General features: G+C 33.4%; 1 protein-coding gene and 1 long non-coding RNA gene across 2 annotated transcripts in view; one reads left to right on the top strand and one right to left on the bottom strand.

Annotated features, from left to right (window-relative positions):
* PRKG2 (protein kinase cGMP-dependent 2) overlaps positions 1–15,846 on the top strand; it is a 96,426-nt gene that overhangs the window by 41,678 nt on the left and 38,902 nt on the right. Inside the window, exons 7-9 of the mRNA XM_039845557.1 lie at positions 3,512–3,589; positions 5,140–5,234; positions 8,228–8,296. Coding sequence (XP_039701491.1) covers positions 3,512–3,589; positions 5,140–5,234; positions 8,228–8,296 — 242 coding nt within the window. The remainder of the gene's footprint in view (positions 1–3,511; positions 3,590–5,139; positions 5,235–8,227; positions 8,297–15,846) is intronic.
* The window catches only part of LOC120588264 (uncharacterized), a 75,968-nt gene continuing 62,860 nt past the window's right edge, over positions 2,739–15,846 (bottom strand). The window contains exon 2 of the long non-coding RNA XR_005649204.1: positions 2,739–3,286. This is a non-coding gene — a long non-coding RNA (uncharacterized LOC120588264). The remainder of the gene's footprint in view (positions 3,287–15,846) is intronic.

The following is a 15,846-nucleotide window of genomic DNA, read 5'->3' as shown; positions in this document are numbered from 1 at the left end:
CTCCAGGTTTCTGGACATCTTCTTTTGAAACATCTTTTTCAGACTGTGGGTCACAATTCATTAGTAGATCATGAAACCAAATTAGAGGAACACTTTTAAAAAATATACTTACTATTTTTAAAATAGTAAATATAAGCATTGTTTGGAAAAACGTTTCAATTTTATACAAATGTCTGTATTTGTGCATGCTCATGTGTGCGTATTTGGGTGTACATATAAAATGTATTTTTTACTGTAGAGTGAAAAACGCTTGAAAATATTTGCTCCACAGGATAAGGTCTATGGCTTCTTGGTCCTCTAAGGAACTCCTCTACAACGTAACCACAGCACAATAACCACACAGTTTGCATTTCTCTTTTTGGTCTTGGTAACTACTGTGGCTAGACTGGCTACGCTCCCCAGTTGACAAATACTGCCGTCTAGCATCATAGCCAGGACTTACCACTATATATTTTTGGTCTGACCTACATCCACAGCCTTTTCTGATCTATGAAGTTACTGTCAACACACTGGGAGGTATTATTTATCTTTCTCCCATGGTTTTGGGTGACAAAGAATCACTCCTGGAAAAAATACCACTAGGAAGGTTGCCCTTTAAGAAACAACAAAACTCTTTCTCAGTGTTCCCTTTCAAGCTTATCCCTTTTAAATAATCTGACCGACAGGAATTAAAGCTGTGCATCCGCACACACCCAAATGTCTTTATAATAACTGAAAAATAGCACTTCAGAAATTCTTCACGTTTCTGTGCTCCATGTGGGGAATGGGGACAGAGACTGAGATGGGAATGGGAGAGACTGAAGAACAGCCTGAAACATGAACATCTAACATGACACTGGCAGTTTCGGTAAAGAGAACTGAACATTAGCTACATACAGAAGATACCTGGGTGGTGGCATTGTGGGCACCCACTTAACCTCCCAGGGTTATAGTCATCTCAATTGTAAAATCAAGCTTATATGTTGTGGTAAAGCTAAAATGAGAAAGAATAAGAATTGGAGTAAGCAAACTGTGATGCAAAAGACTTGAAATATTGTTTTCCAACTAAAACAGAAGTTTGTCACTTGCTTATGTAACAGTCCAAGGAGGACAGTCCCTGTTTGAAAGAGTCTTTAGAGAACACAAGCTGATGGTGACTCTGCCATTTTTATCATGGCCCCTATTCCAAGATAGGGTCATGCCATTACTGCTGGGGGAAAAGTATGAAGACACATGCCCGAAACGGTTCATGGGCCTGGCATGGAGGAAGCACACACCACTTCTGCTCAGATTCTTTTAGCTAAAGATTAAGCACGCGGCCACAGCAGGAAGGCTGAGGAGTGCAGTTCACTGTGGAAGACTCTGATGACTAGCTCACAGCCTCTTTCACAGGAATTAACAGTCACTGGGTGCTTGGTACATACCAAACGTGCCACCAAATGCTGGAGATATAGTGTCTCACCTCATCCTCAGGCAACATTAGGTGTGGTAGGTAATATAATTTTAATTTTACAGGAAAGGTAAACTGAGGTCCAGAAGATTTAAAGAACAGCTAAGCAAACCATTATCCTCTTTAATTTGGCAAACATTGAGTATTTACTATAATTCAGATGCTTTTAATGCTTCCAAACACGCACACACACGTGGTCTTTAATTGGCTTATTGTGGTAGACAGAATGGACTCCCCTAAAATATCTAGACCCTGATCCCTGGAATGTGTGAAATGTTATGTTACATGGCAGAAGGGACTTTGCAGATATAATTAAGGTTCTGGACCTTAAAAGAGGAAGATTATTCTGGATTATCTAGGTGAGCCACATATAATTCTATGAACCCTTAAAAAGCTGGGAATTTTCTCTGACTAACATCAGAGAGATGCAGCAGAAGTGGAAGTCAGAGGGATTTCAAGTGGAAGGAGAATTCCATGTGTCGTTGCTGGCTCTGAAATGTAGGCGGCATCTGTGCAAGGACTGGACAGAGAGAGGCCTCTGGGAGCTAAGGAGCAGCCCCCGGCAGCCAGCCAGCATGTAGGGGCCTTACCCTACAGCCACAAGGAACTGAATTTTGCCAGCATCCTGATTAAACTTGAAAGTGGATTTTTCCCTGGAGCTTCCAGGAAGGAACACAGCCATGACGACACTTTGAATTCAGTCCTGAATGACCCAATACAGAGAAATCCAGTTGAGCCACACTGTGCCTGGACCCTCTGACTCACAGAGACAATAAATGGGTGTTGTTTGAAGCCAGTAAGTGTGATTATTTTTTTCAGCAGCAGTAGAAAACTAGTGTGCTTCTTTTCTCTAAATTTTTGAAGGTGAATATTCTTATTTGAACTTTATGGATTGATGGAAGTGAAATTCGCTGGAGAACTGGGATTTGAATCTGTATCTGTTTGGCTTCAAAGTAATTTTTCGCCCTAAGATATGCTTCTTTCCATAAGAGGTTGAAATGTATTGTAAAATGTACATAGTGCTATGTAAATAAAAGATATAGTTATTAGTATTAGGAGTAATATTGATTCTATAAATTTAAATAGGTTTTAAGAGTAAGTGACCAAAAAAGATATTGAAATATAGTAGACATGAAGGTAGTTTCATTTAAATTTTACTTTCAAATCTAAAAGAAAAAGAAAAGACAGCTCTTATGTTGTTAATTAGGCCTTTTTAAAAAAATTGAACAAGCCCATTTTTGCTTGTATAAATGATTAAGAGATCCATTTGAGTTCTGTGACTTTGAGACAAAATCACATTAAAGCAAAGCAGGAGTGGACAGTTTAATGCATCTTTTGTTTTCCAAGAGACTGAATTGCTCTCTTGGTCTGACAGGTTGGATGAATTTTTTCTACCCAAGAATTCTTCCATTATACACACATATGTAAGGGAAACAAAGAAATAAGTGACAGTTTGGGATTTTGTGTGGATAAACCTGCACTGAAGAACAAAATTTACATGTGAAAAATTCTATTAATCTTTTATAATGATAAATCTTTGGGGAAAAAAATTCATATGAAAAAGCTAGTTACTGTGTATGTAGAATTTCCCCAACCTTTGCTCTTCAAGAAATTAGAAACTGAGGCTGCTATTCCCAATGTCCATAGAGGATAATATTTTCAGTTTATTAGAGAATAATTTGTTCTTTTTCTAAACTCTAGACCTAGTTTCAGGCTGAGGCAGATCATTAAACAGTTTATCTTTAGATGATTTAGGTGAAAGCTGCCTGTATATCAGTGATTATTGTTCTGCTCTCATTTCTCTTCATATCTTCAGTCTCCATGCCTGAAATTCAGTATTCCAAGTGATTTTGTTTTCTGTGAAAGATAAACATGAATGCAGGTAATAAAGCAAAAATCTTCTTGCTTTTCCATAGTTTATGACTGCAGTATCTTATAAGATTACAGTTACAGTAGCAAAAAATAAAAGAAACAGGTGTAAATGACCATTTTAAAGACACGAGGAGTTCTATTTCATGTGAGTCATCATCTTTAGTACATCTTCACTGGACCTAACCTTTTCTTTTTCTCTCATCCCAATAGGAATACTATGATAAAGGAGATTATATTATACGAGAGGGCGAGGAAGGAAGTACCTTTTTCATTTTAGCCAAAGGAAAGGTAAATATTAATTATTACTTAAAGTAAATCAAAAAGTCCTTCTAAATTAGTTTTCCATAAATGCAACTGTGTTCTGCATTGAAGTGTAAGAAGTCCTCTGCATTGAACGGGTAAAGGAACTTCTGCTCAGAAGGATCTGATGGGATTTGGTCTGAACACTGGGTTTGGGGTGATCGATTCCAGCTGAGACGATAACTTCCTAGTGACCTTAGCAAGTCACGAGACCTTTTTGGATCTCATTTCATTGTGTATAAAATGACTGGATTATTTCTAAGATCATTTCTAGCTATAAGTGTGTAGTTTTCAGTCAGTCTGAGGGTCCATGATCAGGGCTGGAACACTTTCCCATCCAACAGGTATGACAAGCAGCAGATAGTGGAGAATGAACTCAGTAATTGTAGACAGCAATGGTTAGGCATCAAGCTATAGAACAGTTTGGCTCAGGACTTCATACACAATAGCTCGAATTGATTTAGATGCTGATGAAAACTTTATACTAATATATATAATAGATCTTTTTCTTTACCTAGATATTGACTGGATAGCATGTTGCCAGTTGTTCCTGTGTTAATTCTTAACAATGGTCCTCAGACACAAAAAAACAAACAAACAAAAAACCCCACCATTTGTCAAATTTAAAAGAGTAAAATCTCGAGCACCTGTGTCTGTAAGCTGTCAGATTTTTACAAATGTTCTCTCTTTCATGCAAATATTTCTCATCAGAGAGTCAGGTACTGTCCCTTTGTAAACTGGTTGGTGGTTGAACTTTGAACTGGGCCCCCAGTGAAGGAAAAATAAATTAACAAAATAGTTTTAAATCTCAGAAACTCTTCATCACTCAGAACCAATTTTATCGTTTCTCCTCAACCTGGATCCCATGCTTTAAAAGAATTCTGGCTAATAAACAAATTGAATTTAAAATTTTTTTAAATTCATCGTGTCTTCGATAAATGCGAATCAGAATTTCTAATCAGCATGAAGAACCCTTGTTACCATGTTGAATTGGAATAATTCTAGCCACAAACAAGGAAGACTGAAGTTTTTGTTTGGTTCTGTTGTGGAGGTTCTTAAACCTTCCTGGGCTGTGGATCACCATGACCTGTGAAAGTTTGTGGACTCTTCTTCATATCCACAGTTTTTCATTCCGTTTTAGAGGGTACATAGGAGTCAGTGAGACAGTTTGTAAACACCAGATTCAGAACTCCTGATACTCAGCCCTGTTCTGATTAATTTGTCAACTATTTGGCATTTTGAAACAATCAGATTTCCTATAGGACAATTATTATTTGCTTTAAATATCCCTAGGAAAAAGTCACTGGATTCACATAAAAATTTTTTAGTTTGGGAGGTGGGGTTCGAACAGAGCATCTTCCTCTCAGAGAAGTAGAGTCATTTGATTGGTTAAGTCACAGGATTTCTTAGTCGATCCAGGCTTGTTTTTTTATTTGCTCAGGCAAGTTTGTATAGAGCTGGAGGGTCTGGTTGAAGAGATATGTGCTCAGATTTTCCTTTTTTCTTCTCTTTCTTTTTAAATGTTCAATGTAATTTAGGTAAAAGTCACCCAGAGTACAGAGGGCCACGATCAACCACAGCTGATAAAAACACTGCAGAAAGGAGAATACTTTGGAGAAAAAGCTCTTATCAGGTGAATCCATGACTTTATACACCATACTAAAATAATTCTTTGATTGTTTTTGTATGTGCAACTACTCATTTGTCAAATTGAGCTGCCAAATTAATGGCAGCCAAAGTTCAGGAATTAAAAATTATAAAATGACTTCTAAAAAACTTCATTATTATGCAAGAAAAAAGTGAATCTCAGAGTACTATTTTTTGCATAGGAAATAAATCGGAAAGTCTTAAGTTTGCTAGTGAAAATAAGGTGCTCTTTTAAAATTTTTAGTTTAAAAAAGAGTAAGAGAAAGAGATTAAAGAAATGGAAATTATAATTTTCTCTTAAGAATGAGTTTTTATATTTCCAGAGTTTGAAATGTTGCCCCATTTCCCCCTTTTAAAAGTATCAAATAATGACTTTATATGTTTTGTGTGCTTTTTAATCATCATGACAAAAGTTATATTTTCTTAAGAATTTTTATTAACTAATTTTACAAGTTTTAGAAACAATCTAAAACAGTATATCTGAAATTTCTACCCGAACCTTAGGTCTTTTGAGGTATAAATTTATTTAGTGTTGATCTAACTTACAGAAGAAATATTTTCAAAAGTTAATCAAATAGCTCAGGAGGCACTTTGTACTTCCTGAAACTCAGAAAACAACCTCAAGTCTGAAGAAATACATTTTTGTAAATGTAAATAACTTTATAAAAGATCAAGTTAAAGTTTTGAGCAAAACCTTCTTTTGGAATCTTATGTGTTTTTAAATGAATACTTGAAATTAGTTAAGAAACCCTTACAATTTATATTATAACTAAATGCTTTCTTTTCATAAAATAAGTAAAATTAAATACTTATAAAAAGGAGTAGATTTTCTCTTTATCTACCTTCCTCCTAACTTTTGTCTAGAAAGCCCCAGTTCCGTTGATTTGTATGTCAGGATTACATAAGGACAGAGCAAAGAAAAAGTGTTTAGAAATTAATATCTGAAGACAAATTTTGTTATTTAAAAATTATGAAGCTTTTATTTTTTATAATAAAATCTAACTATATGGCTCTTATGTAGATAATTTAAAAATGAAATTTAAAGACAAATTGAATTTTTCTTTCTCATTTTCTGGCTGGTAATAAACATGTTTCAATAATAGGGAAATTTTTCTTTTTTGTTTATTTGTGACGGACTAGAATACATCCATGTAATAGAATCATGTAATGTCATTATTCAAGACTTCAAAGTATTTGTTCTTAAGATATACAGATTATTCTTCTCATACCTCCAAGCTAAAATAAAGAACTAAAGTTTGAAAGTTCAGAGAACTTTATAAATGCACTATAGAGTCAAAATAGCTCTTGAAAGGAAATATGCTGTCTGGTTTTGCTGGATATGAAATAATTTATGGTGTATGTTGCAGCTAGCAAATTACAGTGTTTTCTCATGAGAAACATAGGAATTTATATTTAATATAAACATCCAACTCCCAAAAGCATTTGAAAGCATAAAGCTAAAATCAATGAAAAGGAGAGTTGGATACAAATTTTTTTACATTTTTGTGTACTTTTATGCTATCACTTCTCAGGGCCACTGATTGTGACTCAATATTTCTTATATTCTGTGTATTTCCATGACTTGGCATTAAATAGTCCTGAGTTCTTTCAGAATTTTATATGCAAAAATAAATCCATGACACACAGTTACTATAAAAAGAATGTGTGTATTTACAAACATCTAATACTTAAAAGTGTTTCTAGAAAATATTCTAGTCAAAACGATGACACTGATAAGTGAAAAGGATGCCACACCTCTCTTTTTTGAACTCACAAATCAAATAGTTGGCCCAATCATATCTATCTATCTATCTATCTACCTATCTATCTACACATATAGATAGATATATAGATATGTACATAAATACAAGTTAAGTATAAACTACTCAGCTCCCAACCCAAAAGCTCATCAAGATGAAGTGTTTTCACTGATGTCCTCTAGCAAGGACACTGTAAACTTGTAAAAGACTGCAGTTCATGTCAGAATGTCTCTGGATGCCAGCTATATGGATAGAGGAACTTCTTTGGAATGTAGAGATGGGCTATCAAGGTTTTCTCTGTCCCATCATTAAAGGAAGATGACAGAATTATACTTTGTGTGATGCCACTTTTGATGAAGTAGCTTGGAGCATTATCAATATGCTTGCTATTCCAGGTTATGTTAAATGAATCTCAGAACACTGGATACCATATGGGTGTACCTTTTTTTCAGCATCTTTAGTTTATAACTAATAGAGGGAGGAAACTAATATAAATAAATGTCTCTAAAGAAATAGTATAGCCAATGCTTGACCCATTGGTTCTTATTAGGTTATTAAATTTACCATCGTTAGATCATATGCCATAATTTATTGCATTTAAGATATCAGTTATAAGATGCATCACTATATTATGAACCCCTGAGAAAGAAAGGCAGTGTTGTTAATTATACTATGATTCATCATTAGTCATAAGACATACTCTGATTTCAGAGATTTTAATGGAAAATATACATATTAGATTCTATGAAATGGAAACATTTAATGTTATTTAATTCACTGGGTGTTAGGGCACTAAAAACACTCTGGGTTTATTATATGTTAATTACTTGAATGTTTTTCCAATAAATTTCTTCAATCAGTTAATTTCAATTCTGCCTGCGTATTAATTAGCAATTCCCGTTGGATCAGAGGAATGCTATTTTATTTTGGCAGACACAAGCGCAGAAAGTTTCCATACACTGTTGCATTCATCGATTCCTCTCTATTCCCAGTGCAGTTATCTTCTCCTCTGAATTTCTTGTATATATAACTTTTTTGGGACACATTTCAAATCCTTTTTTTGGGAAATGGGTGGAGTATAAATTATGATATTAAAAAAAAATCATAGTTTTTGGAAGATTTAAGTGATGGTGTTTCATACAAAATAGCAGATTCCCTAATAAAAATGGATGTTTAATGTCTAACTGTAGAAAATTGACTTTCCTGTTTTTGTCTGCAGTGAAGATGTCAGATCGGCTAACATCATTGCTGAAGAAAATGATGTCGCCTGCCTGGTTATAGATCGAGAGTGAGTATACTGATATTGTTGGAGAAGGCAGGCTACTGTCACCTTTGAAGACTTGGCCTTCTGTTATTCCAAGGGCCCATCTGTCTTCTCATTCATCATCACTTGGAAATGCTGGCCAATCCTCAGCTGTGAATATATTCTATTAAAATTCATGGGAAGGAAATGGGCCTTCTGATCTGAATCTGTCTGTGGTAGTGGCAGATGCTGGCAGACTAAATATTTTGTGTGCAAAGTTTATATATAAATATCAGCAATAGATTTAAATTCTGTATCTTTCAGAGAAATAAGCTTACTAGTGCTCATGGATTTTTCCCACACAATATAGTGAATAACTTCATAATTTATTTTTAAAATGCACTAAGCAGTCAAAAATTTTTTTGAAGAAAACTTGCCTCTCTCAGACAAAATATAAATTACTCATTAGCTGCATATATTTCCAGAGAAGTTTTAATTTAACATTTATAGTAATTTGCAAGTGATATGTATCTATATTAATCTCAAAAGGTCTAGGTTATTTTTAAGTGTAAGTCTCACTTTTTGTCCTTAACTCACTTCAAATTATATTTGAATCTGGTCTTTTGGAGTTGAATATTTATTATCTAGTTATAATAAAAGAAATTAAAATATACCAAAGCTAGGCCTTTGTCTAAGAAAAGTCATAGTATAATCAAACAAATAGGGCATACTCATATGAAGTATTAGCAAAAAATAGTAAAATGACAAGAAGTATCACAAGGGGGTATATAGCTGATTGGTAATTGAATACACAACATTTATTTAACATAGAATTATAGAGATTTAGAGTAGTAAAGAACATTAAGACATTTAAAAAAATCTTTTCATTATGGGAAAATTCAAATATAATAAAAAATAGGATGATATTATGGACCTCATAATGCAGGTTCAACAATAATTGATACCTTATTTATACCACTTTGTCACCCTTTCCCTGCCTTCTCCACAAATTACAAAGGTAATTATTTCATCTGTAAATTTTAGTAGCATCTCTAAGAGCTAAGTGTTATTTATAATGCATGACCACAATAACATTAACATACCTAAAAAGTTAACAGTAATTCTTTTTTGTTATGTTTTTATTGAGATATAATTGACATAACCATTATATTGATTTTAGGTGTAAACATAATGATTCGATGTATGTGTATATTGTGAAATGATCACCACAGTAAGTCCAGTTAACATTTATCATCACTCATAGAACAATAATTCTTAATATCACTTCTAGTTGTTTTAATCTCTCTATTACAGATAAGAAAAATGAGTCCCAGATCAGTTAAAGAATTGCCCCAATTATGCCATAAGTGATGGAGCAGAGGCTCCTGCCCAGGGCTCTCCATTCCTTAGAGCATCCTTTCCACCATGCGATTTGGCTCCCATAGTGTGTGTTCAGAAAGAGAAGCAATCACAAAGCAGTAAAGAAGGCAAGGTTTTATTTTATTTTTTAAAGTGTGGAAATAGGCTTAAAAATTAATAGAAGTTTTTTAGGCAAAGAGAAAATGTGAAAGTCACTCTGGGTGAAGTACAATTTAAAAGCAAAGACATAGCGCTAAGAAAGTGCAAAGTATGTTCAGATAAAGGTGTAGTCTCTGGATGCCAGCTCTCAAATAGAATATGTTTTGGTACAGTATTGTCCCAATAATGCATTGTTTTGTGTATGAGTTCCTTAAAATTACATGCATGCACTAAATAACATTAGCTATGATAAAATCTTATAAATTGCTCCAAAATGTTAGGACTAAAAATATGATGGAAAGGAAAAAATTTTTTTCTTATTTTTCATTGTAATCACCTAATCAAATATTTATATACTATCTCATGTATTCATAACACATGAAAAGGATGCAGTGATTTTGTAGAGTTTATAAATTATTTAGGAATTTATGATTTTAGAATATTTAATTTACATGTGAATACTTGAGATTCTATAGTATGCAAAGTATTGTTTTAGGCACAATGAGACATAAAAGGTAATGTGAATTTATTTAATAAATTCTGTGGGTTGGGGAAGCTGAATATCAGGTATGACTAGGTTGACCTACATCCTGGATTTCCTGAGATAGTTCCAACCATATTTATTATTGGCACCCCCTCTCACTCTGAAAAGTATTCAATTTGGATTATAAATTATATGATTATCCTAGCTATGACTTATAGACTGGATTAAAATCTCACGATAATTCTCCCATAGCACCCTATCTACCCTTATCATAGTCACACTTAATTTAATTGCTTTCTTTAATATCTATCTGTCTTCCCACTCTTCTGTAAGCTTCAAGAGTACAGAAATACTTGTTCACTGCTGTGGCAGTGTCAGCATTTGACATAGTCCTTGGCATATGGGAAGTGCTCATCAGATGTTGGCTAAATAAATGGCACCATGCTTGCAATGTGACTGAAAGCCTATGGCTTTTTATTTTTTCTCCTAAATCATTATTTTTAAAAATGCACAGAATGAATACATTACAAGGAGGAGAATTTAAGTTTGAACTATATTTCCTATTTTTAAAATGTAATAAAATGTGTGAAATAATTTTTGGAAACAACAGTAACTTTAAATGAATGGGAAGTGTTATTTGTAACATTGCCATTACTGTTTGGTTGTTGGGACAAATCTCCAAGAAGTTGATTAGTTACTCTTCAGTATATAACATCAGTATGAGTACAGGCTGCTTGAATGTGACAGGTGGAAAGTTGTATCTGTTTAAACTTGACTTTAAGTTTAGTTTGCAGAGAATTTTTAAGGGACCTGTGACACTAGTGTCACCTACATTTAAAAAATAAAATTTGTTTACAATAATATTTCAATTAGTTTAATAGCAAGCAAATAATGGTGACATATAGCACAAATAAAAACAAAACAAAATACAGGAAGTATTTCCTTTTTACATGAAAATGATCTATCTATCTATCTATCTGTCTATCTATCTATCTATCTATCTATCTATCTATCTCCTTTTCATTGATTTTAGCTTTATGCTTTCAAATGCTTTGGGGAGTTGGATGTTTATTTCTCACCACTCTACAGTCAATGAAGGACAGTCTACAGAAAAGGGTAGGGAGGAGTGGAGAGTAGATCTGAAAGAGAAAATGGAAGACACCCAGCACAGTATGTAAGATATGCTTAATAGTGGAAATATAGATTGGTTGTCAAGTAATTGTGGGTAGAAGTCTTTGGGGATAGGCAGGCAGTAAGTTTTGATGGTACACTAATGAAGGGGTTAGCTTTAGTTATTGTGAGGTAAATTTTCATTCCTTTCATTTTGCTATGCCCAAGCGCTTAAGATGTTACCAAGATGATTGAAGCAAGGCTTCTAGAAGGATACTATTTTGTGATAGGGAAAAATAGGGATGTTATTTTGTATTAGTACTCTAATAATCAAAATCAAGGTAGATTGTAAAGTATGGGGGTGTGGAAGCATTCGAAGGTTAATCAAGAAAATATATTTTACTGGTGAGGAAGATTATTTTTTATGTGCGAAGTGCTGTATGTAAGAATTCCTAGAGACAACAGACTGGGGGCAGGAAGATTAGATGGGGGAATCCAACAAATCTCTGAACGTTGAACAGTGAGGGAAGTCAAGAGAAGATATTGGCTGAGCCTCAGAGAACTGCTAAGTTAAGATGAAAAATTTGGATTTAATTATGAAGGAATGTAGAATGAGGAGTAGCATCTAGGGATAAAGAAGAAATTTTATCTTTGGCTTAAAAAGTAACTTAATTTGATTAAGCAAACATAGAAAATCTGTAACCTGTGTAACCTGTTGGTTCAGTCAACAGATTGTGTAGGCTATTTCCTTTCCACTGTCTTCTAAAGGAAAGAGAGAGAGAGAGAGAGAGAGAGAGGGAGAGGAAGAGAGAGGGAGAGAGAGAGAGGAGAGAGAGAGGAGAGAGAGAGAGAGAGGAGAGAGAAAGAAAGGAGGGAAGGAAGGAAGGAAGGAAGGGAAGGAAGGAAGGAAGGAAGGAAGGAAGGAAGTGAAGGAAGGAAGGAAGGAAGGAAGGAAGGAAGGAAGGAAGAAAGAAAGAAAGAAAGAAAGAAAGAAAAAGAAAGAAAGAAAGAAAGAAAGAAAAGAAAGGAAAGAAAGAAAGAAAGAAAGAAGGAAGGGAAAGAAGGAAAGGTAAGAAAAGAAGTAAAGGAGAAAGAAGGAAGCAGTATAAAGGAAGGAAAGAAGAAGGAAACATATGGCATCGTAAACTAGGATCTTAGCAAAATTATATTTGCATATTTGTCCATGGGACTCTGAAAAATATTTACTCATAAGAATAAATATATTTATCTTTGGTTTATTTAAATTCAGCTATTTCCCTATTTTTGTTATTGTTGTTGTTGTTGTTTATAGATTATCTGTGTTTGTTGATTTTTCAATAAAATATGATCAAGGTTATAGGATAATTATTATCATAATATTGGCTAGGTAAGACACTGCTGTTTGGTGAAATGGAAATGAAATTTTTATTTTTAAAACATTGAATCCATTTTATTTTCACACTTTCTTATAGGGGGCTTTAAAAATAGTTGGGGTTTTACAGTCATGAGAATGAGATTAAGAGCATTTACAATGTAGCTGCATTAGACTTCCCTCTAATTCTTAGGTCTTTGGTAAATCTTTTATAGGGACAGAATGGCCTTTAACATCTAAAGTAATAGGTTAAGATTTGAAACATGTGGAATGTTAATAATCTGTGAAAGCTGTAGTTGCATTAGCTTTTATCTACTTTTTATTAAAAAATTATGGTAATCGCCTACATTTCATATGTGATTTTTAATACATTAAACTATATTAGGCTGAAATTAAATAAGGTAAGTATTGTGAACCTCAGTATCTCATAATGAGAAGTAATCTTTAATTATTGCTGACATTACATTAATTTCTACTATATTATGGTAAGGTTATGAAAAAAACAGTTTCCAGAATTCAATTTCACATCTAAAATGTAGCACAGAAACTAGATCTTTATTCGTAGGCTGAACTTAGACTATGCTCATTACATTCGCTATAATGGTGGATGCAATAGTTCTTTGCCTTCAAGAAGCTTATTGCAGGAGAAAGGGGCAAGTGAACACAGCCGTGCAAACCCCGATGACAGAGGAAAACATTAAGTCCAAAGGGCAGCAGCAAAGAGGGACCCTTAACTCAGGTTAAGTTAGGAATTAAAATAGGAACTGGTCCCTAAGAATCGCAATATCTGAGCCCAGTCTAAAAGTATAATCAGAATACAGATAGAACACAATAAGTTGATCTTTACAGATTGAGCATATGGAAAGACACTGAGGCAGGACAGAGCATCACTTATTGGGGAAAATTACAAGGGTTCATTGTGCTTCAGGCAGTTGTTAAGACTTGAGTCTAAAGAGGTGAGTGATAGTCAGATTTAACCAAGTCAGAAACAATATACAATTAATTTATAGATCATTCATTATAATTCCAACTGGTATTTTTATAACTTTATAATACTATAAAAATCTGCGGCACCGCTGAAATAAAAAATAATGATTATGTCCATATAATAGCTAATTTGGATGTAATTTCTTAATACATGCTATTCATCAGAATTATTCAGAACCTGGAGTCCTGGTTGTGACATAGGGAAGGACAGGGTAAGCTAGTGTCTTTATCTCATTTAGACGGTTCCAGTAACAGTAGTATTGAAGGATGATGTCCATTGCCCTGTTAGCTATAGATAGAAAGTATAATTTACTTAAATTGCAAGTATCATTTAGTGAAAATTTTGTAAAGTTTACCCAGCTGCTGATTTGACTTCTGAAATTTAGTAGGGCTATCATGTATTAATCTGATATCAGAACATTAACGTAGTATTCTTTAAAACATAACTAGTAAATTTATATAACAATGGACTTGAGCATACTTGTTTTTATTTTTACACACTTTAGGGGAAACCTGGTTGAAAATAGACAAGGACTTCTGCTCCTTACCTTTCTAACCAATTCCAGTTTTCTCTACATGATGGCTCTGAACAAAAACCTTAGAATGATCAGGTACTATAGCAAAACTTTAGATTTTGTTTACCTAATGCTTACATAAACATTATATAATTTCAAATGAATATAGCCATTGATACTATACTATTAGTCAATATTATAATTAAACATTTATAAACTTGGTGCTTATACTATATCCAGAGATTGTCCTAGACACTGCTGAAGTGATAATTAGTCTCAGCTTCTCTCAGGTATGTTACATTCTAGGGGTATTTAGCCCAAATGAGTAGAGCTTTATATATCCCCTCTAAAATAGCTATACAAAGGTATTAGACAATGATATGATTGTCACTAATCTTATAAAGTTAATTAAATGTTATAGAATCATGAATACTCAGATATAATCTAGTCTTTTTCAAACTAAAGATAACATAGCTAGGAGTTAGATTTTCTGTTTATATGCTCTATGGAAGTTTCTATACTAAATAACATCTCAGAAATAATGTACTAAATTTGAAATGTACACTAATTGTAAATAGCCAATATATATCTATTATTATCTACTTTTATTGAACTTGAAAAAAGTGGACTCTATTTTTGTCCAGTTCATGTAATCTAGGGTGTTAATATAGTTTTCTAAATATTCTGAAATTACCTGACCTTATTTGCATACACTATAAGATAATTTAATTCTTAGATTTTTTTATAGGTTTGTTACATTTTAAGGAAAATGAGTCTACAAGCTAATTCTTTTAATGGTAGAAGCAGTATCAGGAAAAATACACTCCACAGAGAAATTCATTTCACAAATTTATTATTTACTAGGATATGGATTCACAATAAGTTTAGATTTTAGATGTTATTTGGGTGTGGCTTCAGATTGTGAGCTGAGAGCTGAAAATCATTTGGAACATTATTTACTCATGTGTGAAAGCTCCCAAATACTCTATAATTCTAATTACTGCAATATCATAATTGTTATCTAAACTTGACCTAAAATTATAGAATTATTTTTAATCTATGTTTGTTTTTCTCTGATTGTAAGTAAAAAGATAAGAGATTATATTCTTTATGACTTTACTTCTTTAAAATAATGCTGAATTTTTCACTATTACCATCACTTACTCTGGCAATGCTGCCAATAGTAACATGAAGATGTATGAAACAAATGTTCAAGGAAATTTAATGCTTTCACAACAAGAAGGTCATATGGGAACAGAATGATTTTTACAATGGAGCAAACTGACCTGACCAGGTGGCCAATTAACAGAGAATATTTATTAAACAATACTCTTTAACAGTTTCATAAAACCCAAGACAATATTGGAACAAAGCCATTAGATTGAGATAATTTAGACAATTTTATTCTTGCCTTCTCAGAAATGTGATTAAATATTGTTGACATTTATTTCATTCAATAGTCACTTTGGGCTTTTTGCCTGCCTGACTCTGAAAAGTATGAATTGTTTGACTCAGGTTCAGCTATAATGGCAGGGTTTGGAGACAAAATAGTTTATGTTATAAAATATATGCTTTCTTACCCTAGAATAAAACCTAGCAATACTTCATTGATAAGAAATCAAACACATGG

Source organism: Pteropus medius, unplaced genomic scaffold (genome assembly GCF_902729225.1).
Source record: "Pteropus medius unplaced genomic scaffold, Ma_sr-lr_union100, whole genome shotgun sequence".
Classification (NCBI taxonomy): domain Eukaryota; kingdom Metazoa; phylum Chordata; class Mammalia; order Chiroptera; family Pteropodidae; genus Pteropus; species Pteropus medius.
The sequence above is the reverse complement of the archived record's forward strand: the minus strand, read 5'-3'. Positions and strand labels throughout refer to the sequence as shown.